General features: G+C 39.0%; 1 protein-coding gene across 1 annotated transcript; it reads left to right on the top strand.

Moving 5' to 3' along the window:
• Positions 1-47: 47 nt before the first annotated feature.
• On the top strand, positions 48-25,357 carry rabl6b (RAB, member RAS oncogene family-like 6b). The gene is made up of 17 exons (XM_084729337.1): positions 48-185; positions 4,949-5,343; positions 6,240-6,374; positions 6,733-6,780; positions 6,977-7,006; positions 9,376-9,428; positions 9,570-9,658; positions 11,564-11,704; positions 13,250-13,355; positions 13,495-13,598; positions 15,215-15,600; positions 19,968-20,121; positions 20,388-20,591; positions 22,369-22,621; positions 22,813-22,999; positions 24,639-24,697; positions 24,777-25,357. Exons 2-17 carry the CDS (start codon positions 5,214-5,216, stop codon positions 24,966-24,968), a joined length of 2,271 nt encoding a protein of 756 aa, XP_084585463.1. The 5' UTR covers positions 48-185; positions 4,949-5,213; the 3' UTR covers positions 24,969-25,357.
• The last annotated feature ends 2,466 nt before the right edge of the window (positions 25,358-27,823 follow it).

Below are 27,823 nucleotides of genomic sequence, written 5' to 3'. Positions count from 1 at the left end.
AATGAACTTTATTTTGAAAGTTTGAACGGAAGTGGTAGGTGGTTGTGTTCCACTTGACGTTGGCTCGGTGGATCTGCTCTCTTTGCAAAGGAATGTCGCTGCTGACTGTCTGTCGGGATGGAGCTGTGACAGATGTTTAGAGAAAAACATGTCGGCGCTGCAGTTTGCTCTCTCGCTGATTAACCGTGAGTATGTGGAGCTGATATGAGCCAGGACAGAACACCCGGTGTGCCTTACGTGTACTGTCACTGAGCGGACTGAGGAGAAAGCTAAGCTAATACAGGCTGCATAGCAAACGTTAGCCTCTTCAACAGAGCCCGAGGATATCGTTACCGTAGAGCAGGACAGGTAACAAACCACCGGGCTGCCACACCACTGTCTCCAGCCTGGGTCGACCTTCATTACCCTTATCGAGAATTTAGCTTTAATACGTTTCAGCACTGTTTTAAATGTTGGCATAGCCCTCTAAACCAAGCTAACAGCTTGGCAGCTAATGCTAGCTGGATACCGTTAAAAGGAAAATTCACCCCGACATAGAATTCATCCACTGTTATCATGACAGTATGACACGGTTTGAATTGTTATTAGTCTCTGCCTTAGCTGGACAGAGACACACGGTGTTCTGATCGTGTCAACTGGGGACAACTGAAGCTGATCTTGATAGTGAATAATGTAACAGCTCCTGGGACACTGACAGCTTCCATCCGGATTGTAGGAGGACGCACAGACATGTTCTGATACATCTTTCACTAACGTGGCTTTGATATTTAACCTCCAAATCCATGAGCCACTTATTAACTCGTTTTAAGTGTACTTGTTGCTAAAAGTGTCATCTGAACGCATCATTTGATATAATTCCAGTTTGTGGCTTTTACAGGGCTGCAAATCTGTCGATTGTTTCCTCGATTAATTGATGAGTTGTTTGGTCCATAAATTGTGAGAAAATGGGGAAAAAATGTCAATCAGTCCAGGATGACGTCCTCAAATGTCTTGTTTTGTCCACAGCTCAAAGATATTCAGTTTACTGTCAGAGAGGAGTAAAGAGACCAGTAAATATTCACATGTAAGAAGCTGAAATCAGAGAATTCAGACATTTTTTAATTTAAAAAATTATTAATCAGTTATCAAAATAGTTGCAGATTATTTTGATAGTCAATTAGTAATTGATAAAATATTAATCATTACAGCTTTAGCCTTTTATGTACTGATATTTCACCCAACCATCAGATTTTTCAAAAAGATAAGTAACCAGCAGTTAGGGCTGCACAATTAATTAAAATATTATCAGAATCACAAATGCAATATCCAAATCACAGGAGCTGCAGTTTTTTGATAAAGGTAAAATGTGTCTGAACATATTAGGGCTGCAGAAAATGGTAAAAACAAAAAATTATGCTGCAAGTACTTTGGCAGGTGTTATGATTGAGACATGATTCAAGACTAGTAGGAATGATCTTCCAATTTTCATTTTCACAAAAAAAACATTAAAATTATAATTATGTGACATTTGTTGGGGTCTGAATCAAACAAACAGTTCTTCATTATAATGCTGTTTGTCACTCATTTTACCAAAAGAAAATGTGGATGTATATAGATATGCAACAGTTAGTTGATTGATTGATTAGTTGCTATGTAGTAAATTAATTGCCACCTATGATTAATTGTTTTGAGTCTTTTCTTTTGAAAAAGTGACTAAATTCTCTGATTTCAGCTTCTCAAATGTGAATATTTCCCAGTGTTTTTAGTATGACAGTATTCTGTCTCTAACAGTAAAGTTAAGAGGCAGTAAATGAATCTTATTGTCTTTGTTTGGTCTGTTCTCCTTCTCGTGTACTTGTACTAGGGTTGCAAATTGTGAGCTCTTTCCTTAAAGGAGAAGTGTGTGATTTCCAGTGGCATAACGTTCAAACCTTAGATTGCAACTAAGAGGATTACCCCGACACCGCCCCTCTCTCACCAAGAGTACGGTGGCCGTCAGCGGACAAAATGGCGAGCGAAAGCTATCTCACAAAAAACTACAATTATGTGTGTAGGATGAATTACCTGTCTAGCAGAAAACAGGCAACCTCGGCATCACTGTGAAAACGCTTGTCCTCCATCAGCGATTTCCATCATGTAAACACTATGCCGATGTTGATTTGTGTTTTTGCCGTTTACTGTCATGCTTGCGTTTACTTTCTTCGCGTCTCCGCTTCTTGGATGACGGGGATTCACTGTCCACTGCTTTTTGTTCTGGTACAGTGTATGTATGATCATCCATTTATCAAAACTGTGCCAGTCAAGGTTCACAATGCTAAATGGTCTGCCAGCTATCACCCGCGTCTATCCTTCCGTCGACTTCCGTGTTTACGCTGCAGCATCTACGTAAGGTCGCCATGGGCTTCCCAAGACTCACTGTTAGTGCAGTTTGTCCGCTCTGCGCTGCTGTAGACGGCGCAGGATGATGATCTCCGTAAGGCGACCCGACAGTATGTAACTATAAATGGCTATTTCTAAAGTAACGGGAACCTATAGATTATGAGTTTACGTTGATTGATAATAATAAATAACATACTTATATATAATATATCTCATTTATGTACATAAATTCCTGTAATTATTACACACTGGTTCTTTAATCAATCACTGGTAGATTTAACAATCAATTAATTGATTAATCATATTTACAAAATCTTTAAAAAAAAATGCATTTATCAAACAATACCCTAACCCTAAACCCTAACCATTTTTCCCCTCAAAGTTTTATTTCCACAGCAACATGTTCCATGTTCTCTGACAGCGTTATATACACCCTTAGAAATAAAGGAGCTAACTAGAACCATATAGGCTTCTTCAGCTTGTCCCCATAGGAGAACCATTCTTGCTTCATGTTAGAATCTTTTATAAAAGTTCACTTGGAACCCTTTCAAATAGTTCTACCTAGAACTCAACATAAAGGGTTATATCTAGAACCATCTGCGAAAGGTTTCACCTAGAATCCCTTGTGAGAGGTTCTACAGAGACCCTTTTTATGGTGCAATGGTTCCACCTAGAACCCTCTCTGGAGGTTCTAGCCAGAACCTTTCTACCTTTCTAATGGTGCTAACAAGAATCCAACCAGAGGGTTCTGCTGAGAACACTTTTATGTTCCAAGGCTTTTATCTAGAACAGTTTCAGGATGTTCTATGGAGAACCGTTTTATATTCCAAGGGTTTTATCTAGAGTCAACTCAGGGGGTTCAACCAAGAACTGTGTTATATTGTGGTACAAAGAACCCTTGATGAAAGAGTTGAAGGATTTCAACAATCCTTCAAGAACTCTTTTTTCTAAAAAAGGTACTTTGGATGAAAAGGGTTCTTAATGGAACCATTTCATCTTACAAAGAACCCTTGACAAACCCTTTCTACCAAAAAGGGTTTAGAGGCAAATTGTTCAGAGTAGAACCACAGCTCTTCAGGAAGAACCCTTTTGGAACCCTTATTTCTAAGAGTGTAGCCTATGAAACATATAAAGAGCTACAAGTTTCAGATGTTTATTTGATAGTGGATCAATTACATTTTACATGATCTATGAGATTTTTAACAACCAATTATTGATTATTGATTAATTGGTGTCATCCATATCTTGTACCTTACCTGTGGTTCATTCTCAGTACTGTTGCTGCTGTGACACCTCAATGTTCCTCCTGAGATTAATATCTTATCTGATCTTTTCTTTTCTTTTCTTAAACCGAATATCTTTTGATTGTGGATGAAACAAGACATTTGACAGTGTCGTCTTGGACTTTGGGAGGCACTGATCAATTGATTTTCACAAATTGTTTTGACATTTTGTAGACCAACCAACTAACTGATTAATCAAGAAAATAACTGATAAATTAATGGACAATGAAAGTAATTGTTAGTTAACATTTCTGGCCACAATCTTTTTGTGAATTAGGAATCAGTGGTTTACAGGCCTGTAATTATTTACTCATGCATCCGATGTGTTTGACTTTATTGTGTAAGATATGAGTGCATCGGTCCAGACGGCCTGTATCAGTAAAAAGCTGAACATGAATTGGACACATATTGATGTAGCCCTAGTGTATCGATATATCTCATTAGGATGTGTGTATGTTTCATTTTTGGCATCAAATGAGCTGCCGCTGTAACTTTCCTCCGTTTTTTCTCTCATCCTGTCTCTGCCTCCACCGCTCTCACTGGATGCCCACTGCCTCGCTCACACAAAACAAGCGCTCCCTCCTCCCTCTCCTGTGTCTTCCCTTCATTTCCTCAACAGTGGTGCTCAGGATGTCTTTTTGCAACTAATAATATCTTCCAAATATAGCATTAAGATTCACATGTTGCATCATATTGTATTGTATTGTGACAGAGATGAATCATATCAAGCCGAATCGTTTAAATTTATAAGATGTATCGTATTGTTAAACATCTATCGAGATACATATTGAATTGTCTCAGTCAGTGAGATACACACCCCTAGCGGTGCAGCTTGGGAAATTGGTTAAAGCTCTTTTAGCATACAGCAGATGGAGTACTGTTCCATCCAGATGGTTTAAAGAACCATGATATTTGTAGAGAATCAGAACAGAAAGGCACTCTCTAAGTGGGATTTCTCTCTGGGTTTTTTAATGCTCACTGGATAATTATTGTGGTTAATTATTTTTAAGAAACATGGATGCTCTGTTGAATGCAATGACAAAACATGAGACACATCCTGGAGCTACATCATGCTCAGTCTTAATGGTATTATTTCTGTATTAAGGAAACAGTTGCCTGTGTGTGATATTTATCGACTTGTATTTCCTTTTAAGTCACCAGATCTGGCCGCACATTTCTATCATAGCTTGTCATGGAGACATGATATTGCCTGGGCAAACCTGCCTTTTTTATCATGCCTACACTTTGAGAGGAAATGGAAGATAATTCCCAACCATAACTTCTGTTTTTTTCCTGTTTTTTCACAGATGATGCTCAAAACAACATGGTAGTTTCCTCCACTTCTAACTGGCCAGCAAGAACATCCAGACAGATTTAGGAGAACCTCTGCTAAATTCAGAGTTAATATTTAGTCTTTGGGCGTCATATTTGCTTCTAAGCATGGACCCGTAACTTCCTCAGACATCAGGAGACTCTTTTAAACTTTTCCTTCAGTTTCTGTGTGACAAACTGTCAGGGGAGTTCCACTGCACTACGTTGTGTTGCTGTACAAGTTCGTGAAGCCTCGTCAAGATGTTTTCGGCACTTAAGAAGCTGGTGGGATCTGAGCCCGGCCAGCTCAGGGACAAAAACATCCCGGCCGGCCTGCAGTCCATGAACCAAAGTCTGCAGAGACGCTTCGCCAAAGGAGTCCAGTATAACAGTAAGTACTGCAGCCAATCAGGTGAACAGGCTTTGACCACTCCTTCTACCTCACAGAACACGGGAGTTGCTGTTCTGCTACTGCCAACACCAAAGTCACAAAATAACACAAGACAGAACAGCATTGTCTGTGTTCTGTGAGGTAAAATTACTGTTTTTGCCAAAGTAGTCTGGTGGCACAATGGTGATCTCCCATCAGAAAAGTCAGTCTGACAGCAACTTAAGTAGTGAAAATGTTCTAAGTATGTGTCTAAAGTATGTGTTGCTGCTGACCCTGTCCACAGCAGTACCAAGGTGCCAACTGCAGTCTACTGTAGGCAATACAGTGACTGTGGATGAGGGGTGGGAGAAAAAATCTGTTCTCTTAAGTATCATAATTCTTTTTTTCCAATTCCTGAATTGAGGTTCTAAAAATATATATTATTACCTAGCACTTATTCTGTTAGCTTGTTGCTAACACATAATAGGAACTCTCATTGTCGTGCGAACAGAAACTGTCATTGTAGTCTTAACAAACTGGTCCATTTTATTTGTCATGTTTAACATAAAACAACACGTGTGCTCAGACTTTCTGGCACATATTTCCTCTGATCTGTGGAAACAAACTAAAATCTGCTGACCTCGCATTGCGACACTGACTAGCTACAGCCAACTGAAAGGGTCAAACTCACACATCTTAATTTTGGCTTAAAATTTTATTTATCACATTCTTATGGCACTAGCTTGATGACCAGTTAAATGTAGCATAGCAGTTTATTTTTAAGTGTTTTTTTTCCCTTTTATATCCACTAACACAATGATGCTGCTGAAATAAAACTCAAAAATTGACTGTTACGTGATGTGATTGTGATTGTTATTTTCTGATGAACTTAATGTTCAACCTCCTTCCTTTTCAAGTGAAAATAGTCATCCGGGGAGACAGAAACACTGGAAAGAGTACGTTATGGCATCGACTTCAGGGAAAGAAGTTTGTGGAGGAGTACCTGCCCACTCAGGAGATCCAAGCCACCAGTATCCACTGGAATTACAAAAGTAAGTCAGTGCAACTCATGTCATCTCTGAACCTTACAATGCATTTGATCTCATCAGCACTGCTTTCGTTCTGTTTCTGTTTCTGGTGAACGTTTGACATCTGCTGTTTGTGCCTCGCTGATTTATTTCAGTGGCTCCATATCAAGGTAAAAATGAGACATTTAGCTGTAGCTTCAGCTAACTGACTTCTAGTGTAGGATGTCCCATATTTGTGTTAGCAACTGTTTCCCACCTCTACTTCCTCTAGTATGTTTAGTTACTGGATCCATATTAGAGTCACTTAACAGCTGTACATTTGAATTCTTTTCCTCTGCAGCCCCAGAACATGACTAATGAAAGCACCCTTTCTGTTTCTCAGCTACTGATGATGTGGTCAAAGTGGAGGTGTGGGACGTGGTAGACAAAGGTGAGTGTTGACACAAGTGTCAGTTAAAGAACCAGACTGTCTGCTGAGGCTTACCTCGCTATAAGATGTTACACCTGTTTCTGTCTCCTGCAGTCAGCCTGCTACACTATGTCATGACATCGAATAGACGCATGGTTGCTTTTCTGTCCTCAGTGTTGATGTTGTCTTTTTTGCACCTCTCTCGCACTCATCTCAGGCCAAAAATATCCTCTTCCTGAAGGTGTAGGTGAGCGTCACAATAGTGTGTAGAAACTGAACTCGCCTGTGTGCTGTGGGTTTGCCCCGCCTTGTTCCACTCTTATCTGAATGTCAATATTCTCAAGGTTTGGCTATTCCCTGCGTGGCTACATGTCAGAGTTTGGCTGAGGTTTCTGCTGTATGTAGATAGAGGCTGAGCATCTGCGCCATGTGAGCCATGACTTAAAGGGTAACTTTGGTATTTTTCAACCTAGACACTGTTTTCCCGTGTTTAGTGTCTAAGTGACTAGCAGGGAGAGCAGCTTTTAAAATCAGTCCAGTATTGAGCCGACAGAAGCAAAGCTGAGCTACAACATCATCCCTGCAGGCAACTGCAATCCACTAAAAGTGCTTGTTTTTGCCACTGACAGTTTCAGATTGTTAGTCTAATCGTTAAGCGGTTTCACACCTGTGGGTCAGTTCACATTGTTGTGTTTTAGTCCTGGTGCGGTTCGTGTTCACACTGACTTTTTACAAATGACCCAAGAGGAGGAAACATGCAGTTTTACAGACTGACATTTAACACGTTGATTGGACAATTTTGGTGATTGTCATTCTGCATCATCATTGCATCATCAGGACCCATGTGGGAAAATCAAATTCTGACTGACAAAGGTTATACAGCACTTTATTGCTTCAGATGTGTGTATTTCAGCTCTCTAAGAAACAACCAGCAAATTGTGGCATGTTATGAATAATGACTGACAGAGACAGGGAGAAAAGGAGGCATCTTGTAGCTACAGGACTGTGCTCCTGTGTGCACCTCGCTGACCTGCTGTGGCCTGTATGTGTGTAATGTCCTCTCCCTGTTCAGAGAAAGAGAGGGAGTGAGGGAGTGCAGCTGCTCTTCACCTGACTTTTTCATGTATGTGACGTACAATTGTATTGTTAATTTAATCAGACAAAACATACAGAGTAGGATACAAACACAGCAGTTTTAACAGCTTTTGTCCTGTTAACTAGGCGAAATGCATGCGCTGAAGTGTTTACCTGCTACTGAATGAATTTCATTAATATAGGATTTACATGTCTTATTAATTACATGATCACCTCCTTAACACATTTAACGCTTAGCTAATGGATTTATTAGCAGTTTAGCTTTTATAATTGTGCCAGAATCACATCTTCTATTATAAAATCCTGTGTTTAGTTTGTTTGCCTTCACATCACAAATGAACCACCAGACCAAACGAGGGAGATGTGAAAACACTTAAGTGTCTGACAGTCTGATTATGGAAAGGATCCCACAGGATAGACTTTCTTTCTAAGAGTAAGATCCGTTTTGTTTAACCAGAAATACACTTTATTGCTTTCTTCAAAGTCACCAGACATCACTGACAAAAACAGTAATTTAACTCTCTGGTCAACCACTTCCTCTATCAGTTGTATACCCTTTGAAATGTTGCAGTGAAAGAACAAAGAGATAAAGTTTCTGTTTTTGTCAATGGAGTCTGGTCTCTTTGAACAGAGTGATATGACACTCACTTCTGGTTAAAGGAGCAACACTGAGCAACAGACTTTTATATTAAATAGGTTGTAGTCCTGTTTAATATACAATCTATGGTGAAGCAAGTTGATTTACCCTGCCCTTTAACAGTAATAAAAATACACACCTTCGACAAGATTATTAATGATTTCTTATGACTCATAAACAGACACTTACTCATTTGGCAAAAATGTAGCAATAATTTGAACTCTAATTAATGTGAAACAGACATGAACACTGCAGCTGTAGCTTTCCTGTCAAGTAAAGTGAGTATTTTAATTTAACATGTTTCCTTGATCTCTGATGACACATCATGGTCATTTTTTCATTTATAACAGTAGATAGATTTCTTCATTCAACAAATAATATCTTGTTCTTTAATCTGAAGGTCTGTCTCTGTAGGGTTCCCCTCCATTATGTTGTCAGACACTTAGAATAACAATCTGAGCCTGTCAGTGGTAAAAAAAAAAAAAAAAAAAAAAAAAAAATTAAAAAATGCTCTTTTAGTGGAAGACAGGCGCAGTTGCCTGGAGGGATTATGTTGCAGCTCAGTTTCACTTCTGCCTGCTGCCGCCCTCTCCTTCAATACTGGACCAATTTCAAAAACTGTTGTTCCCGTTAATATCATAGACACAAAAACATTGGGTTATAGGGTCCAGGTTGAAAAATATAGAATTTACCCTTTAATGCCAGCAGTGTGCATTTAAAGGATAACGTGTGTTCAAATTAGGCTGCAAAATGCTTTTCCATAAGAAAAGTGGCTGAGCTGCTCTGCTTGCTTTACTCATCATAAACTAACGTAAAGCAACAAACTAAGCTGCAGAAATTTTCTTTTGTCTCCGTCTAACGCTTCTGATCTCTTGTTCATTCAGGCAAAGGCAAAAGGCGCGGAGACAATTTGAAACTGGAGAATGAGCCCCAAGAGGTGATTATCACGTGTGATCAGGCAAAAAGGCTCACTAAGAGTTTGTCTGTCAGTGATGGTATCGGTTAAAGACGTCTTATAGGCTGGAAATGATCAAGTGTCCTGTAATGTGCGAGTAATCTGAATCTGTGTGTGTTGTAGTCAGACGAGGTGGCCCTGGATGCAGAGTTCCTGGATGTGTACAAGAACTGCAACGGAGTCATCATGATGTTTGACATTACCAAGCAGTGGTAAGAGTCGTCTGTCTCAGTTCTTGTCCTCGCGCTGTCTCATCAGTGAACTCTGATGCTACAATATGCATGGACAGATTAGGTTTCACTCAGTCTGCATGTGTGGATGTGCTGTGGAGCCGAGACTTTCCACTGGTGGATTTTGTTCAGGTTCAAAGGCAGAAACCTTCAAAACATTTCAGCATTGCTATTTTGAGCATCATGTGTCAGAATTTCTTTTTTTTTTTTTAATAATGGCATGTCTTGCATAATACATAATGTACCAACAGGCATTTGAATGTTTATTGTTGCTGTGCCATTTTGGTGTACTAACCTGTTACTTTCCTTGTAGTAACAGTATTTGTATCACTTTCAGTCTGCATTCATTCTGATTTCTCAGGTTCATAGTTTTTCTTAAATACATTGTGCTTTGGCACTTACAGTCTAGTGATATTCTCCATTTTTATTATTGTCAACAAATCTCACAAAAACACCACACCAACAATAATGTGTCCATTAAAGAGTATTGTCCCACACACACTGTCCTGCTGCCCATATACTCACTAGATCACCAAATGTGGATTAATCCTCAGTCGAAAATAGTCCCTAACAAATGCACTGTTTCCACCTTTTTGAGTGATACTTGCTAAACCTGCATGTGCGGCTGATTAGGAAATTCTATAGTCTTACTTAAAAATCAACAATATACCTGTGAGGTATTTTTAAAGATTTATGTCTTCAGTAGGACTCAATTAGAGCCACAGGCGGGGGGATTCAGACTGTACTGAGGGATGGACTAACACAGGGTTCCACAGTTGGGCAAGTGGGTTATAAATGTACTTGACCAAAGACAGTTTTTACTTGCCTCTCTACAATTGTTTGATATATTAGTGGTTAACAAATAAGAACAACTAAAGGTGAAGCTATAACAAGGACTTTTTAACTGGTTATGAAACCGTCTTAATTTATTACTTATGCCTTTACATGACTTACACAAGTTAACAGGACTATCCGTTAGAGGACTGGCTATTTCTGTATAGTTATTTCTAATGTCTGCCACCAGTCAGTCTCCATCAGATGACACAAGCCTATATTTACATTTTCACAATCCAACTAACAGTGAGCAGTGCATTAGCCAATTAAAAAGAAGCATAGAAGAAGAGCAGATTTTTATTGAGATAATTGTATTTTTGACGTTACATTTTGTGATTATTACGGTGGAAACACTACCGCTTTTGTCCATAGGGGGCTCCAAAATCAAGAATATATGAAAGTTCATTGTAGTACCTTTAATTGTCACGCTTAATCTGGAGCTGTAGCGTCTGTAAAATGTCAGAAATAAGTGAGAAATGTCCATCAGAGTTCCTCAGAGTCCAAGGTGATGTCTTTAAAGGTCTTGCTTTGTCAGTTCAGAACTCAAAGATATTCAGCGTAATATGATAATAAAGAGAAAATCAAGAAATCTCTATATTTGAGAGACTGAAAACAGTATTTTCTCAAATGTTTGCATGAAAAATTGCTTTAATCATGATTAGCCATTAATCAATTAACAAAGTAATTTAATTGTTGGATTATTTTTACCTTACCCGGTTGGGCAAGTGAGTTGGCAGACTAGCCTGACAAGGCATTTTACTTGCTCCAGGTGATCCTTATTGGTTAATTTTGTCCTTTTCTTGGGTTTTGTTGACAGTAATAAAAATCTAGTACCAGCTGTGTCCTTTGAGCATTATGATAAAAGCCCTCAAAATGGACAACTATGTTCTGCTGTACTGTTGCACACACTGATGTGACAATTGTAATACAGAGAATTCATTTCAACCCTCACTTAACTGAGCCTCCAGTAGTTCATTTTAATGGTCTAAGCTTATTTTAAAATTCTTCAGCCACCTACAGATCAATGTTGTGTTGTGATTTTGTCAATTGCAGGACTTTTAACTATATCCTGAGGGAACTGCCCAAAGTCCCCACCCATGTGCCGGTGTGTGTGTTGGGAAACCACAGGGACATGGGCGAGCATCGCGTTATCCTGCCTGATGACATAAGAGACCTGATTGCTGGACTGAACAGGTAGAGATCAGCACTTAGCTAAATGGTCACATGCCAGGACTGGAAACAAACTCAGTGTGATGGAGGCTGATTGGATGGGGGATTTTTAGGAGTATTGTTGAGCCTGCACAGATAATCTCTGTGCAATCTCAGTCTTACATGACAAGTCTACCACGGCCTCCCTATAGGCTGTATCAGCCGATGACAAGACTTGGTTACACCATGTGATGAATTGTGCAGAGTCAGAGGTGGAAGAGTAAGAGAACTGAAGAACAACGAACAGGAGGAACAACAAAAAGGAGAACAAAATGAGTCAGACTCAGAGAAACTTCTCTGATAGTGAAGAAGGTGAAACACATTTGTCCAGTGAAATACTGAGTGGACACATTCTCTGTGATCCTTGATAACGTGTCCTCAATTTACTTAATTCTGTCAACTTATGAGCTTGATCATGTTAGTGACGTTTTTGTCCTTATCCACTCTACAGTCATTCCAATCCAAATCCCAAATTGCACAACAGATCAATAATTTGTATTTTACACTCTTTCGATTAATAATTTATTTCAGATTAGTAGAAAAATAAAGAATGTTTCCCCACATACCTGCTGGGCTCAGCAACAGTGCCATGTCATTTAAAGACAAATTTTATCTGTACAATATCACAAATCACAATCTCTGCAGTATGCAACATAAGAAGAGGGAACCCCTCTCAACTTTTTTTTTTTGTTGTTGTTGTTGAAAGTGACATTTCTTACATTGACCAACTGTAAAAATATGCCAAATTAAAAACAAAAAAAGTCTTCAGGGAAAACTTAGCTTTTAAAAGTTGTGGCCAGAAATGGATGGTAAAGGTGGCAGATCCCTGGCCTTGTGCTTCAGCACTCATTGACCCCGCTCTGTGACTGTGCATGGTATTTCATACAGTGTCTGAGCTGTTGTTGCTTTTAGGTGCTTCCACTTCACAGTAATAGCACTTACAGTTGACCAGGGGAGATCTAGTAGGGCAGAAATTTCAGGAACTGACTTGTGGTAAATGTGGCATCTGATGACAGTGCCACATTTAAAGTCAATGCATGTCAAGTCAAACCCTTCTAAACCCTTCTAAATGTTTGTCTATGGGGAGTTCATGACTGTGCTGGACCACCTTTGCCAAGGATATCTCTTCAGTGCCAAACCACATACAGACACAGTTAGAAACTAGCGGGTGAACATACTGGAGCACTTAGCAGCTGAACAGACAGATACTTTCCTCCAGGAGTTGGTGGAGACCAAATCAGAGCTAAATGTATCATCATTTTGTCAAGTGGACACAAGCAGGACTCCAAAACAATGGTAAGGTTGCTCTGTCTACTGCATGTGTAAAATGACACTTGTTTGCTAAAACACTGATAGTGATGTCAGGTGTTGTTTTTAGAGCTAGTTCTACTGGTGTGGCCAGAAATTAGTAACGTGTTTATAGTCTAAGCTTTGGAAGGGGATTATGAGGGCATTTCCACAACATATTTAATGTAGTACACATGTTAGAAATCGCTATTGAAGCTAACCATTAATACTTGTGTTTTACAGACCAATGGGATCCTCTTACATCCACTACGCTGAGTCATCCATGAAGAACGGATTTGGCTTGAAATATCTGCACAGGTTTTTCAACATTCCCTTCCTGCAACTACAGGTTAGTTTTTAACCCTCATTTGTCATCAGTAGTATCATCATTATCATATTTTTATTTAGTTGTTCCATCCTGTACTGCTTAAAAGGATTTTAAAGGAGTGTGTGTGTGTACGTGTGTGTACGTGTGCGTGTGCATGCAGCGAGAGACACTCCTGAGGCAGCTGGAGACCAACCAACTGGACATGGATGCCACCCTGGAAGAACTGTCTGTCCAGCAGGAGACTGAGGATCAAAACTACGAGATGTACGGTCTGCCTTGTCTCTTCCTGCCAGTGTTTTAGAGAGCCTGTAGAGGGACTTTTTCTTCCACAGGTTTCTTGTGCACAACAGAAAATACACTGTGTGCACCTGATGAAACATGTCCACTCTGTGGGCACCATACTTCTGAGGCTGGGAACAACGCTATAGACTGTAGTTGTGCTTCCATCCAGCTGTCATCCAGCTGTTGAATTTTACACCAATTTATGAAATGTGCTATTTGGGTACATTTCTTCAACCTCAAGTTTTTCCTCTTAATGTGAGAATAGAAATAATTTTTCTCTTCTTTTTATTTTCAAGAACTCATGAGTACTGGACAGGAAAGTAATCTCGAGTCTCTGCAACTTTTGGCTACATGCTGTCAGAGGATGCAACATTTCAAATATGTAAAGGTGGTATTGGACAGAGTCACAGAGAAGAAATACAAATCCACATCTGGCAGTCAGTGCTGAGTTGTCGTTTTTTAGGAGGGAACAGGAAGTCAACAGATAGCAGGTCAACATTATATGTCACACAGAAGTGGTATACATCATTTGAAAGCTGGGAACACAAAAATTCATTTTAGTCATTGATCTGTAATAAATACTGAGTTTTCTTCAGGTGCTTATTCACATTTTCAAAAAGATTCAAGTGTATATTATATCTCATTGCTCATTCTTGAGTGATTATGCTGTATAATATATTTTAAAAGACCAAACTCATGGCTGTGTAACGGGCTAATCTCCTAGTGATAACATTTTGTAATTTAATATATAAATGTTACGTTTTTTCATGTCACATCATAGTTGTAGTGAGCAGTCATTTTATTTTTTAAAGTGTCTCAGAGTTCTCTTAATGCTAATCATTTAGAAGGACTACAGAGTTGACATGTTGTGGTTGAGACACATCAGATAGAAATATTATCCAAAAGTCCAAAAATAGAAAGATTACCAGTACTTGAGCGGTATTCCTGCATTTTTTAAACCAGGAAGTGAGACAGGGGTCCTGAGGGTATAGCTGACCCTTTATATGCCTGATTAAGTCATGTTTTCTGTTAAATCTGACAGAGTTGATGGAAATCTTGGACACAACTTTTAAGGGCCAACATGTTTTTAAAAATACACTTTAAAATAAAGATGATTAGAATTTTTGCACCTCTGTTATCAGTAGGTGTTGTTAGTTATAGTTTTGGATTCCGAGGGCTTTTAATGCATTTTAAAATAGCTTGAAGTTGTGAATTATTGACAGAGACAAGGCTGTTTTCTGCAATTGTCCCAATTCTCACAAATGGGTGTCATTGTTATAGCAGCTTTTGGGTTGATACCATTTGTTACACAGATTTGGTGCAAATTTTTGACCCCTTGAGAATCAATAAAAAAGTGTCAGAATCCCTCCAGAATACCACATTAAGAAATCAATACCTTGAGGAACACTGTATCTTTGACAAGTGGTTGTGACACAGTTAAAATAGTGTGTATAATATATAATATAATATATGATATTACAGAATCCAGAGCAACATTTCCACTCTCCAGTCCCCACCCTGTGCTCCCAGTCTCTGGTATTATTGCAAATTATTAATTTATAGTTTATTAACTAGTTGCCCTGTTGTGATATCTGCAGCTTCCTGGAGAACTTGGAGTCTCGCAGTAAAGGCTACGGCTCTCCTGGTCCAGCCAATGGTCAGAGTCCCTCCTCGGGCTCCCAGTCCCCAATCGTTCCTCCGAGCGGGGCCTCCACAGGCAGCTCCAGCCCCAGCACCCCTCAGCCCCCCATCCCCTCCCAGGCCCTCTCACAGTCTCCATCTGTGTCTGCTGCTTCCCCTCTGCCTCCCTCAACAGCAGTCAGCGCAGCTGCTTCGCCTACTGTTGAGTCAAAGCCATCAGCCCAGTCTCCCGAACACCTCCAGCTCTCTGCTGCTTCGGGGGCCTCGGCCCCCCAGAAACGCAGCTTCATCTCCCGCTGGTTCAGCTCATCTCCTGCTCCTGAGGCCACTGCTCCTACATCAGGTAAGATTGTACACATTACTAAAACTCCTCCCCTGTCCACATGCCAGCTACTCTGCAGCTGTCTGTACACTGTCCACAACCGGGACGCCCTGAAAAACTTGGTATTTCACCCAGAGGCAGTGCTTTACATCCTGCGTCTCACACACAGTGTTGTGAGCCTGATGCGCAATCTCGTCAGCTAGCTTTGGGTCATCTCGTAACTTTCTGGATAAACTAGCAAAATTGTAACCTTAAAAGTTGTTTATTTACCTAATATTTGCCTTTACCTCAAGATTAAACCTATAGGAGACCTCATGCCTGATCATAAGTTTAAACAGAGATGATTTATTTTTATATTTATGTGATCATTTGAAAATCAGCCCATAATTTGACACTCAGTCCAACTTTTTGTTGTGTACTCGGAGCACGGACTGCAACAGTCACAGATCTTATCCATTAGCTTGCTGAAGCGTGCACTGTTACATCCTGCAAAAAACATAGGCATCTGGTTGAAATACTGAATTTTTAGGGAGCCTAATTCACAACTATTGATACCACGATACTCACTAGAGCTGCAATGATTAATCGAGAAAATAATAGACTGATTCATCTACTATGAAAATAATCGTTAGTTGCAGCCCTGATACTCACTTCCTCTGGTATCTCTGGTCCATATAGGAGTTGCGATTGCATTCTGACACTTAAGCCTACACTGTGGACAAATCTATATCAAGCATATCAGCAACACACCTGGAAGGTGGACATAAAGTATGTGCCTACAGATTAATTTGTCCAGTGCTGATTATTTGGTGTGATCTAAATAAAAAAAAAAACAGTGGCTTTATTTTGAAATGTACATTCATAATCATTTCAGAATGGTTGTAAGAAGACTGTCAGTGTTGTCATGATATTAGTATTTCTAATTTTGATACAATAACTTGAAAATATCGATATTCAATACCATTTTCCATTAGACCCAAGGACATGGAAGGACAAGGAATTTTAGATTTTTGTTCAAAAAATAAAGACTATAGCAGAGCAAATGAGGCGAGTGATGAGAAGAAGGCAGGACTTTAAGTGAGTGAGAGAAGGCGGGACTATTTGGGGGCTGCAGCAATGTATTGATACAGAGTATTGATACTGCAAAAATTATTATTGAAAGCACTTCAGATATTCAGTGTAAGTATTTCTTGATATTTTCAACAAGTCAGCACAGTCTAAAAGGTCTACATGTTGTTAAATTTGCTGTAGTGAACCTCCACATTGTCACCCAGTGAGAAACAGTAATAGCAGCAATATCAAGAGTCATTCAGTGGACAAAAGAATGTTGATCTGTGTGACCACCAGCTGATCACAACTATTGGTCACACAGACCGGGAGTTAATCATCAGCATGTCTCACAAGATCACTTTTGTTCTCCCTTATTCTCTCTCGTTTCCTGTGCTCAAAGAAAGCAAATCAGTCTGTTAAACTCTGACACAGTAAGTATGAGCTAATCTGCAGCAGTTGAGAGATCAATCTATATTTAAGTCTATATAGTTCACCCTCACAATGCTGTTATAAAAACAGAACTTGTAAACCCACAATAACAAAGAGACCAGAAGTCTCCCTCTTTATATTTTCAGCTTCCATTCATGCATGAAATTATAACTGTCTAGCAAAATGCTTCATGTAAGTTATTTAAATTAAATTAAATGGATTTAAATGTAACTTGATGTGTTGTCTTTGTCCTGTGCACTGCAGGATTTAAAAAAAAAAGTAAACAAAAAGCAGAAATCTGTGTCTAATAAATGATGAAATTGATTGAAGTGTATTGAGAGAAAAGGGGACAAGCTTCCCTCATGCTCACATTGAACATTCATTAAGTTTCCAATGGCAAAAGAAACCACTCTCCCTCCTTCAAATGATTGTACTTTTCAATTCAACAGTGTTCTCCAGCAGTGAGAACAAGTGTCACATGAGTTTCTTCCTGTCATGTCTGAATGAAGCCATAAGGAACATAATAGACTTGTTTGTGTGAATGACAATAATTTGACAGATACATGCAGGTTTGTTATAAGTCAGTTGTTTCCTGTTTCTGAAAAGTGCTTAAAAATAACGTTATAAGATATCATTAATAAAAAAATCACCATTGTTAAGGCTGCAGCTAACAATTATTTTCATCGGTTAATCTGTTGATCATTTTCACGATTAATCAATTAGTTGTTTGGTCCATAAAATGTCAGGAAATGGTGACATTTTTTAATCTGTGTTTCCTCAAGCCCAAAGTAACGTCCTCAAATGTCTTCTTTTGTCCACAACTCAAAGATATTCAGTTTACTGTCAGAGAGGAGTAAAGAAATTTAAAAAATCACATTTAAGTAGATCCTCATTGTGTTTATCATGTTTTTATAAAGTTTTTGGTGAGAGCTAGGCAGTAATTCAATTTATCATTTATAATCTCTGTATATCATCTCCTTCACCCCACTTACTGTTAAAATGTGATATGTGTCTGGATACGTTATCCAGATAAGTTCAAAAAGTATGTTAATGCAAGGTGTGATCAAAATCTGATCTGCCACATCATGCTTTGTCCTGGCTTGCATCATGTTTGGATCTTAGGTGTAAACTAGAGATGATAACAGTTAATCGATGATCAATTAATCGGTCATTAAGAATTTGATCGATCCTGTAAAATGTAATTGATCCACTATCAAATAAACATCTGAAACATGTAGTTCTTTACATGTTTCATAGGCCACACTCTTAGAAATAAGGGTTCCAAAAGGGTTCTTCCTGTCAAGCTGTGTTTCTACTCAGAACAATTAGCTTCTGAGGAACTTTTTGAAGAAAGGGTTTGTCAAGGGTTCTTTGTAAGATGAAAGGGTTCCCTTAAGAAACGTTTTCATTCAAAGAACCTTTTTTAGAAGAAAGAGTTCTTTAAGGATCGTTGAAATCTCTTTCATCAAGGGTTCTTCTTACCATAATATAAAATGGTTCTTGATAGAACCCCCTGGGATTGATTCTCAATAAAACCTTTGGAATATAAAGATTTTCTCAGTAGAACCTCCTGAGTGTGTTCTAGATAAAACCCACAGCATATAAAAACGTTCTTGGTAGATCCCTCAGTCTGGGTCTTGATAAACCCCTTGGAATATAAAAATGTTCAATGTAGAACTACTTGGTTGCATTCTTGTGGAGCATTCTAAGTGGAACCTTTGCACTATAAAAGGGTTCTCTGTAGAACCTCTCACAGGGGATTCTAGGGGAAACCTTTTATAGATGGTTCTAAATGTAAGCCTTTATGTTGGTTTCTCTGTAGAACTCTTTGAAAGGGTTCCATGTGAACTTCAATAAAAAGTTCTAACAGGAACCAAAAATGATTCTCCTATGGGGACAAGCTGAAGAACCCTTTATGGTTCTAGTTAGCAGCTTTATTTTAAGGGTGCATATAACGCTGTCAGAGAATGTGGAACATGTTGCTGTGGAAATAAAACTTTGAGGGGGAAAAATACATTTGGTATTGTTTGGTAAATGTAATTTTTTTACGATTTTGTAAATATGATTAATCAATTAATTGATCATTAATTTTACCAATGATGGAGTTAGAAAAGAGCTCACAATTTGCAACCCCAGTGTAAAAGCAAACGGATAACATTTTAATAGCAGGTGTAAATGAGGTGTTAGTGACAGTTCTCATGTTGGACAGGTCTCACATCTAATGAAACTTAAACAAAACGTATCACAGCGTTCCATCTGAGATACAGCTGTGAAACACTAAAAACCTTTCTGACTCACTTGGATGGACAACATCACAACACACAGCAGTGCTGCTGAGATAATGCTGTAACAGCGGAACTCATTTTTCAATTTTACCCACTCTGACATGATTCAGCATGACTCAGCCAATTAAAAAGATTGCAGTTATGGAGTTGCTGGCCGTTAAAAGAAGCTACTGGTGCTCAGCTCTAGCACATAGTGTATACTAACCCCATAATAAAACAGTAGGATGCATTTTTTTTTTAATGCATGATTTCTTCTAGAGCAGTCAGGGGGTTAGCTAATAGCTTTCTTTAGTTTTCTGATCAGAACTCTGTCATTCTAAATAGTAAATAGTATTTCAAGACGAGTCTCTGAATGGATTATTGAGCCATAACTGAAAACAGAAGTCTATAGAAAGTAGTCACAAGACTCAACAGTGAGCAGCTGAGAAATGCAGAGCTTTAAACTGATCAAAGGACTGTCTGGTACTGGAATGTCATGTGATTTCACTGTTTCATTGGAGTTTCTGTGTGATTTAACACATGGCAGTGCTGTGGTGAGAGCTTTCTAATGTTAAACAGTAGATTTGAATAAAGTAAATTTCTTTAATATTTACTCTTATAAACTGGGCTCTATGTTTTCATCAGAGGATCCGCCTGCGCCGGTGTGTCCTGCTAAGGTTCAGAGTGTGGATGATTTTGTGCCAGATGAGAGACTGGATAAAAGCTTCCTGGAGGACAGCCTGCCCTCCAAGACCAAGGTGCCTCAACCAGCACCCGTTCAGGCTGTGGACAGCGACAGGTGAGATGTCCACCTGTCCTTTTGTGTTAGCTTGTTAATACTTGAGGACAAAGTTAGTATTTGCTGATTTTATAAACTGAAATAAGCCTCAATGCAGATGAAAAACAAAGCTTTAGTCATTCTCTCCTTAATGAATAAAGTGTGTTTAGTTAAAGCTTTAAGTGTTTTTGATCTGATATAACATAGCCGTCCACAACAGTGGACCAACCCTCTGTTAATGAGTAAAGGTATACAGACAAAGTTGACCTGTTGTTTGTCTGTCCCAGTGATGGTGAGGACAGAGGAAACCCCATGGTGTCTGGTTTCCAGGATGAGCTTGATCCTGACGACACTGAGCCCAGCCTCCCCCAGCCTAAGACCCTGCCCCCCAGTAAAGATATCACTCTGACCAGTGACGAGGAAGAAGGGGTACCAGCAGCCCCCACCATCACACAAGACCAAGACCTGGACAGTGAACCTGAGCTGAAAGCGTAAGTCCTTCAGCAGGTCATTGAATCTAATGTAAAGAGATGTTGTGGTATTGAAGGTGAAGTAAAGTTAATCAGTCAGAGGATTATTATTAATGAACAACAGCAAAGCAGATGCTGCTGCTCTACTTTCATACATAATTATAAGGCAAAACAAGGCAAGCTTATTTCTACAGCACCATTCAGACACAAGGCAATTCAAAGTTTACAGGAGCATAGAAATACATTAAAATAAAAGTTTAAAAAAACATTAAAATTGCGTTAACAGCTAAAAGCAAGACAATAAATAGTTAAAACATCACATAAATTGCATTTAAAAGACAAAAAAAAACAAAAAACAAAAACAAAAGACATTTTGACAGGAAACACAATGCAGAAAAGAGATGTCACACAGTAGAAGGCATGCTCTGTTGCTGCAGTGACGTACTGGATTGGTTCAAGAAGAAACAGTATTTTGGCTCTGTGTGCAAAGGGAACATTCAACACATGAATGCATTTAATCACAAGGGAGGGAATAAGTCCTATTTTGGCCAAATATGCAAAGAGTGCCACTAGATTTGTTCATTTGCACATGTTATTGTGCATTTTTAATACATATTTTTATTGAGAAAAAGAGTATTGTTCTCAAGCATTTCACAACAAACATTTTCCTTTTTTTCTAAATAGTAGTAAAGTAAAATACACATACAGGTACAAGAAATAAAATAAATCAGTTCACATAGAGAACAAGATCTGTGGATGTTCCAGTATATAGGCTAATTTACTCTCACTTCTTATCACTCCACTGTGGTGTAATGAGAGCTCCGTAAGTGTTCCCTGGGGAAGGCTAGTCAGAAATGGTAAAAATACAGATCCTGCCTAATATTTGCGGTGTATTGTGGTATTAAGCCTTTGAAAATAAAGTACTATAAAGGGTCCCATGTTGTGTGGACTTTTGAGCTGATCCTCTAATGGAGTATTTAATCTTTTCTAACTTCTGAAAAAAATGCCAAGTCACTCATCTCAGCAGAAGCTTTGGGTGGATGCTCTGATCTCCATTCCAACAAAATCCTCCGGCAGGCTAAAAGAGTGATAAAGGCAAACACATCTTTCATTTTATTAATCATTATTATACCCTCTGCTGGAACTAGAAAGATTGCCAGTTCAACACTGGCTGCGGTGTCCTTGTGAAATGCGTCAGATAAAATCTGAAATACAGCAGCCTAGACGTTGTTCAGCAGCTATGACAACCACAGAACATATGTTGCTGTTCTGTGCAAATATTTTTAGACACAAAAAGAAAATTTCAAAGAATAGTGATGATTTCAGTCAATATATTTATATATATTTATATGCTACATGTTAGGTTATGAAGTTATTTGGTATATTTTGTTCGTCAAAAGGTCATTTTAACCAAAACTTACAAGAAAAGAGCTTTTTGTGCTCTTATTTGTAGCTGAAAAGGATGCACATCATGTGACGTCTGTAGTGCACACTGGACACGTCCTACAGAGAATGCAGTGACGGTGTGGCTGCAGGAGGTGGCAGCGACTGTCCACTTGATGTTTTTCTGGAGTGTTGATGTTAAGAAAATCATCATCAGTGCAGCAACACAAACAAAATTCTATCGATTGTTGTTTTATCATTACTTTGTGTAATATAAGAGTGTGACTGTGTAAAAATGTATATAATATAAATTGAAAAAATATAATATATATATATATACATATATATGTATGTATATATAGTATGTATATATATTTTAAGGTGGAGGTTTTAAGGTTCTGTGTCTCTGTTTCAGGCCTGTGATCCACATCACTAAACCAAAGGTGGCTCCAGAGCCCCGAGGCCAGACGGCAGCGCCCATCTCCCTCACTCTGACTCCAGCAGCGGAGCAGCCGGCCCGACACCAGGCCAAGAAGAAGGGAAGCTCACCCAAAGCTGATGACTCGGACACGGACCCCGAGGCCCCTGTCGCCCAGCAGATGCTCTCGTTTGTCATGGATGACCCTGACTTTGAGTCTGAAGCATCCGACACACCAAAAATAGCAACGGTAAAGTGGAACAGATTTACCTTTACAGCAGATTGACTCAGAGGTTAACACAGTTTACAGCATGAGCTTTGTATGTGGTTGTTGGATTTGAGTCAGCTTGTGTTAAGATTTCAATCTTTGATTTTTATCTTCGTCAGTCTCTTTTATTTCCTCATGTGATGGTTCATTTTTGGCTGTCCCGGTCTTCCTAGGATACATTTCCAGTCAGGGACGAGCTTTTGTCTGACCTCTCTGATGATGACATGCAGTTAGCCAAGGTGCCAGAGCCTCTGAAGCCCACTGTGATCTCCTTCAAACACAAGGACGACACCGACTTGTTCGGCCTCGGCATCCAGGAAGAGGCTCCCGCAGCCAAAGACAGCAGTGAGGAGCAGGAAGGCAAGTCATGAAATATCTGTCAGTGTGTTAATGTCAAAATCAATTAGAATTCACACTCAATCAAATAATTGATTGATTGTGGTCCCAGGTTGTAATGTTCACTGCAACAGGAATTCCTCAAAAAAAAAAAACCCACACAATTCTGCTCTGTAGACCAAAAATTGTCTGTGAAAAGTCTGTGATCTTGATTTACCCACAAACCTAACCCCCAAAGTACAAGACAGCATCCCCCTGATTCCAAGAAATGTTAAATTCCAAATTAACCTAACCATAGATACGTGTATATAGGTACTTATTCAGAGTTAAAATTGGGAATGTGATGCTTGTCCACAGCTAGTCTCTCATACTACTGGATCAGTTTAATACCTTTTGTGCACATTATTTATTACATTTATTGTATTTATTATTTATTGTATTGTGCTCAAGGTTGTGGTGATTCATAAATTTTGAAAAACTATTTAATTGTCTGCTCTGTTTTATGCTGACTTGCTCCTCTTAACCAGCTATTTAGGACCACAAGTCATCAACATCTGCTAGGCTAAAAAAAAAAAAGGCTTAGATAGTCTTTTACAGGCCACAGTTTGGCTTTTGTTGTGGCTCAAAAAACTGATATCCATCGAAAAGTTTGGTCTCATTTTAAGTCAGAGCATCTGCAGATTAATTCCACACCTGACGTGTAATGAGCCATTAAAGTTGGGCACCACACAAGATGAATAAATCTCTGTTTTTATTGGCTTTGTCTGCATCTTAACTGGACCTCATTGTCCGTTGCTGTATGACATCACTATACAGCTGCGCTGTTGCAATATTGTAGTGTTCAAGGTCTGCTCCTAAACGAATGAGAGATGCAGACTTCACTATGAAGTCAGCTGTAACTCGCTTAATTCTGAACTGATTTTCATGAAATTTAGTTTGTCATAAACATAAAGAGTATTTGTTGGGATTAAATTCAGATACTGGGGGTGATCTAATCAGCTTTATGCCAAAACATGAACCTTCTGAATAAACACTTCCACTGGGACATGCAGGCTCCGATCTATGAAACGGCAACATTATGTATCAGTTATTCAGAATTTCAGCTTTTGTGAATGTCTATATATATGTAAAGCCACCTGGTTGCTTTAATGTTGTAAATAAATAACATTTTTAAATTGTGAAGTTTGGACTAATTGTCCCATTTCCTTCTAAAAATGTATACAGTTACATGTTGAGTCACATCTTTTGATCCATCCTCCACACAGCTGCAGATCCCACCAGCAGCATTTCAGCAGTGGAGCGTTTTACCCACCTGATTATGTTTACTTGCTCAGATTTTGTTGATTTGCTTCTCTGTCTTAATGATCGTGAGTCTGCATGAGATCTTTTATTTTGAAAATTGAGTGAATTCTCTGAAAAAAGTTATTGCAGTAGGTGCTTCACCATCTGTTGACTGATGGGACAACTACCGAGGGACCTCCTGTAGTTTGAATATTTTATGTTTTGAATCACTGGATGTTTAAGAGGCTTGATGTTCCTCCTTTTTAATGCTTCAGTCCAATATTAAAAAATTACGTTTTTCAGACTAATTGAAAGAGCTGATTCTGACCATCTCAGTCCTCCATCACCATAAGACAGCTGCGTGTATCTGCTCCTGTTTCAGAGAAAGAAAGCAAACACTCCTCCAAAGAAAAGAAGAAAAAGAAGAAGAAGAGCAAAGAGGTACAGTTATTGTTGATCATATTGTATTCTGTAAATAGAAACAGTAATCTCAGCATAATAAATTGTGTCCTATTTTAAGGAGGATGAAAAGAGCAAGAAGAAACACAAACACAAGAAGAAGGAAAAAGATGAAGCCTCAGCAGCAGATGAGAAAGAGAAAAAGAAAAAGAAATCCCGACCCAAGAAAACAGAAGTGGATGAGCTGGAGGACTTTCTGGGTGGAGGAACAGGTTCGGTAAAAAGAGATGACGGTGACTATGAAGAACTATAAAAGCTCCACTTTTATGAGGAGGAGGAGGAGCCGCAGAACAGCAGCGAGGCGTGTGGTCGTGATGGTTTCTTGACTTGTATGTGCATAAGCAGCATCTCCAAGCCATACGCAATGCACACGGCTACAGACGACACCCAGGTAACACACCCAGGGACCTGTATGTTCCTTCTGATTGATTTCCCATCTGCACTACTGCTCTCACTTCCATTCCAGCCTGTAAGAAACAGCAAGGAGACCTACATGTACTGTAGTGAGTCGTGATGATTGGTGTAGCCACAGACTGGCTCTTTGTACTCTGACATGATTAAATATGTTGGCTTAATATTTACTTTGATTTGAAACACTCTGAACGTGATCCACTCCCAATCAGCTGCTGTAAATAGGGTTTACCATTTAGTCTGAATGTTAGTTTGGTTGGTGTAATAATGGAGAGCATGCTAAATGTGATGAGTGACTCCATAGAGTTCTGTCTTTTCTTTCTTTCCTACTTGTTTGCTTCGATGGTTAAATGGTTAGTCTCGTGTCTCTAATTATGAACACTGAAGAAGAATTCAGAGCAAGTTGGTTTAAGAATTATCCCCATCACCAACAAAGGAAATGACTTCCCCTGTTATCACACTTGAAGTGTGTCCACACTGAGCTGGCTAAATTTGAAAAAAGATATTTTCAAAAATGCTCTGAAGAGTGGATGAAACTCCTGGCTGCATAGTTCAGGGTAGACCACAAAAAAAAAAAACAGTGTGATTTATCCGTCTAAATTTTGGTGTTAATGCTGTAAATTGTGCAAGTTGACGTCAAAGTAGTTATAACAACTTCGCCAACACACTAAAATGAGCAAAATCTCACACTGGTCACATGAGACTAACAAGGTTAAAACACTTTCTGAAATCAAGCTTCTCTTTGTTACTGAACTGAGACCAGCTTAGTTGTCGTGTTAACTCATCATAAAACACACTTTGTTCGCTGTCTTTCCACTGGTCCAACAATCAGCAGCTGTGGTTTAATGAAAATAAACCCTTGATGCACCGCGTTAGATGTGGAAATATTCTGGCTCTACACGCTGTTTTCCTCTCAGTCATTCTTCAGCTGTAGCACTGTGTTGCTGAATCAGAGTCTGTCACTGAGCAGTGGTGCACACTCACGTCTTGGAGACAACCATTAAATTAGCTAAATAAAATGCCAAAAATCACCCCAAAAAATCCTAACTGGTGATGGACTCAGCCAGTCGCAGATAGCAAGCAGCCAACCCTTCTCAGTGTTCTCAGTGTCGTGTACACATGTCGTGTTCACAGCATTTCAAACATTTGGCCGTCTTAGTGTGGATGTCATCTTGTTGTGAAACAGTCACCAGACCAGTGTAAATGTTGACTTCTGTCCCCCCCCCCCCCGAAACACTTTGACAGTGAACAAGTTATCACTAGTGATTTTCTGATTTCCTCCACTGGTCAAATATCTGGTACAACCTTCATGGTTAATTTAACGGCCACCTTCCTCTGCTTCAGCCTGCAGGCTGCGTACAAATTCTCTTCATGTTTTCTGCGATTGCCTTAACGGAGGTCACTACAAGGGAACAACGTGCCGCTTTCCTCATGAACCATTTTTAAGTGTTCTTACTGTAAAGTGTTAGGTAGCTCGGCTGGGTTCAGGTTGATGTCCTGGCCTTTTATTGGTGAATCAGAATCTCTACCATCCTTACAGCCTGTTCTAAGAGTGCAGTGAATCCGTACATTTGTTTGTCTTGTTTTTGTTTGATTCTCATTGGACAGCAGAACACCATCCCTATAAAGGAGTGTAATGGAATTTTGTTAATATTTCTCTGTAAGTAACATTTCCAAGATTTGCTCATTGTTTTATCCTTGTGTTATTTATTGCTTCTTTTTTGTTTTGTTGCAGAATGTCAGGGTTTTGTTTGTGTGATCTGTGCTGAAACTGTCCTCAACAGTCAAACACGTGACGCAGCTTTTTATGGGTTACAGCTGTTCACATTTCCTAAACTTTCTCCTGGAACACATCCTCCGAATGGTTTGCTTCCACTGCTTTTTAAGGACGTGTACGTGGTGATATGAACTCTTCACATGTTATTTCTTTTGTCTGACGCCTCAAATTGCCTGCTCATGATAGACGGAGATGACGTTCAGTATCTTCCATAAACTGCATCACCAAAATGTTTCAATAACATTCTTGCATCAGAGACAAATAATGTGTATTTTTGGACATGTTTTACAACTGACAGATTTCATACAGTTTCCATCCACACACAGACACCCACACATGGTTACACTCTGTTGGTTTACAAAGAAATTATGTTTGATATTCCAAAGTTGAAACTATGCAGCATTGATCCTGAATACTGTATGCTCCTTTTTGTCTGTGTCATGTGATTGAGGATAAATGCTGAAAGCACAGTTTCAAGCAAAGCATGAGACTTAAATGTACAGCAAGAAAAGAATGTATAAAGTATATAAAAAATCTATATATTTGAAGAGCTTTGTTCCAAAAATGATCTGTACACCAAGTGGAAACAATGTCACTGAAAAAGTATGAAATTACGCAAACAGGAAAGATCCAATCAGGTAAATTCTTGTGAAATTCTGCTTTCTGAAGTGAAAACAGAAGTAACATTTCTGAGAATGGAAATACACGCACTAATATGGTCTTTCGGGTATTTTTTCCAAATGGATGTATGACATTTTGGAGTGAAACTCTTCATTTATTTTTCACCCCATGACATGTTCCATCTTTACACTTTGTGTGAGTTTGCTGATGTTTGGTTTGTCCAATAAATGCAAACTTATTTCTTCATAAACAACATTTCTTGTTTGGTTATTTTTTAAAGAACACTGCGACATGGATGG

The sequence above is a fragment of the Lutjanus erythropterus genome, chromosome 10, assembly GCF_056507025.1.
Source record: "Lutjanus erythropterus isolate fLutEry1 chromosome 10, fLutEry1.hap2, whole genome shotgun sequence".
Classification (NCBI taxonomy): Eukaryota; Metazoa; Chordata; class Actinopteri; order Lutjaniformes; family Lutjanidae; genus Lutjanus; species Lutjanus erythropterus.
The sequence above is the reverse complement of the archived record's forward strand: the minus strand, read 5'-3'. Positions and strand labels throughout refer to the sequence as shown.

Bases quoted from the DNA above. Each gene is read 5' to 3' on its own strand.
- rabl6b (XM_084729337.1), top strand. From the start codon at position 5,214: ATGTTTTCGGCACTTAAGAAGCTGGTGGGATCTGAGCCCGGCCAGCTC. The intron at 13,356-13,494 runs GTTAGTTTTTAA...GTGTGCATGCAG, and splicing joins TTCCCTTCCTGCAACTACAG to CGAGAGACACTCCTGAGGCA. The intron at 13,599-15,214 runs GTACGGTCTGCC...TGATATCTGCAG, and splicing joins GAGGATCAAAACTACGAGAT to CTTCCTGGAGAACTTGGAGT.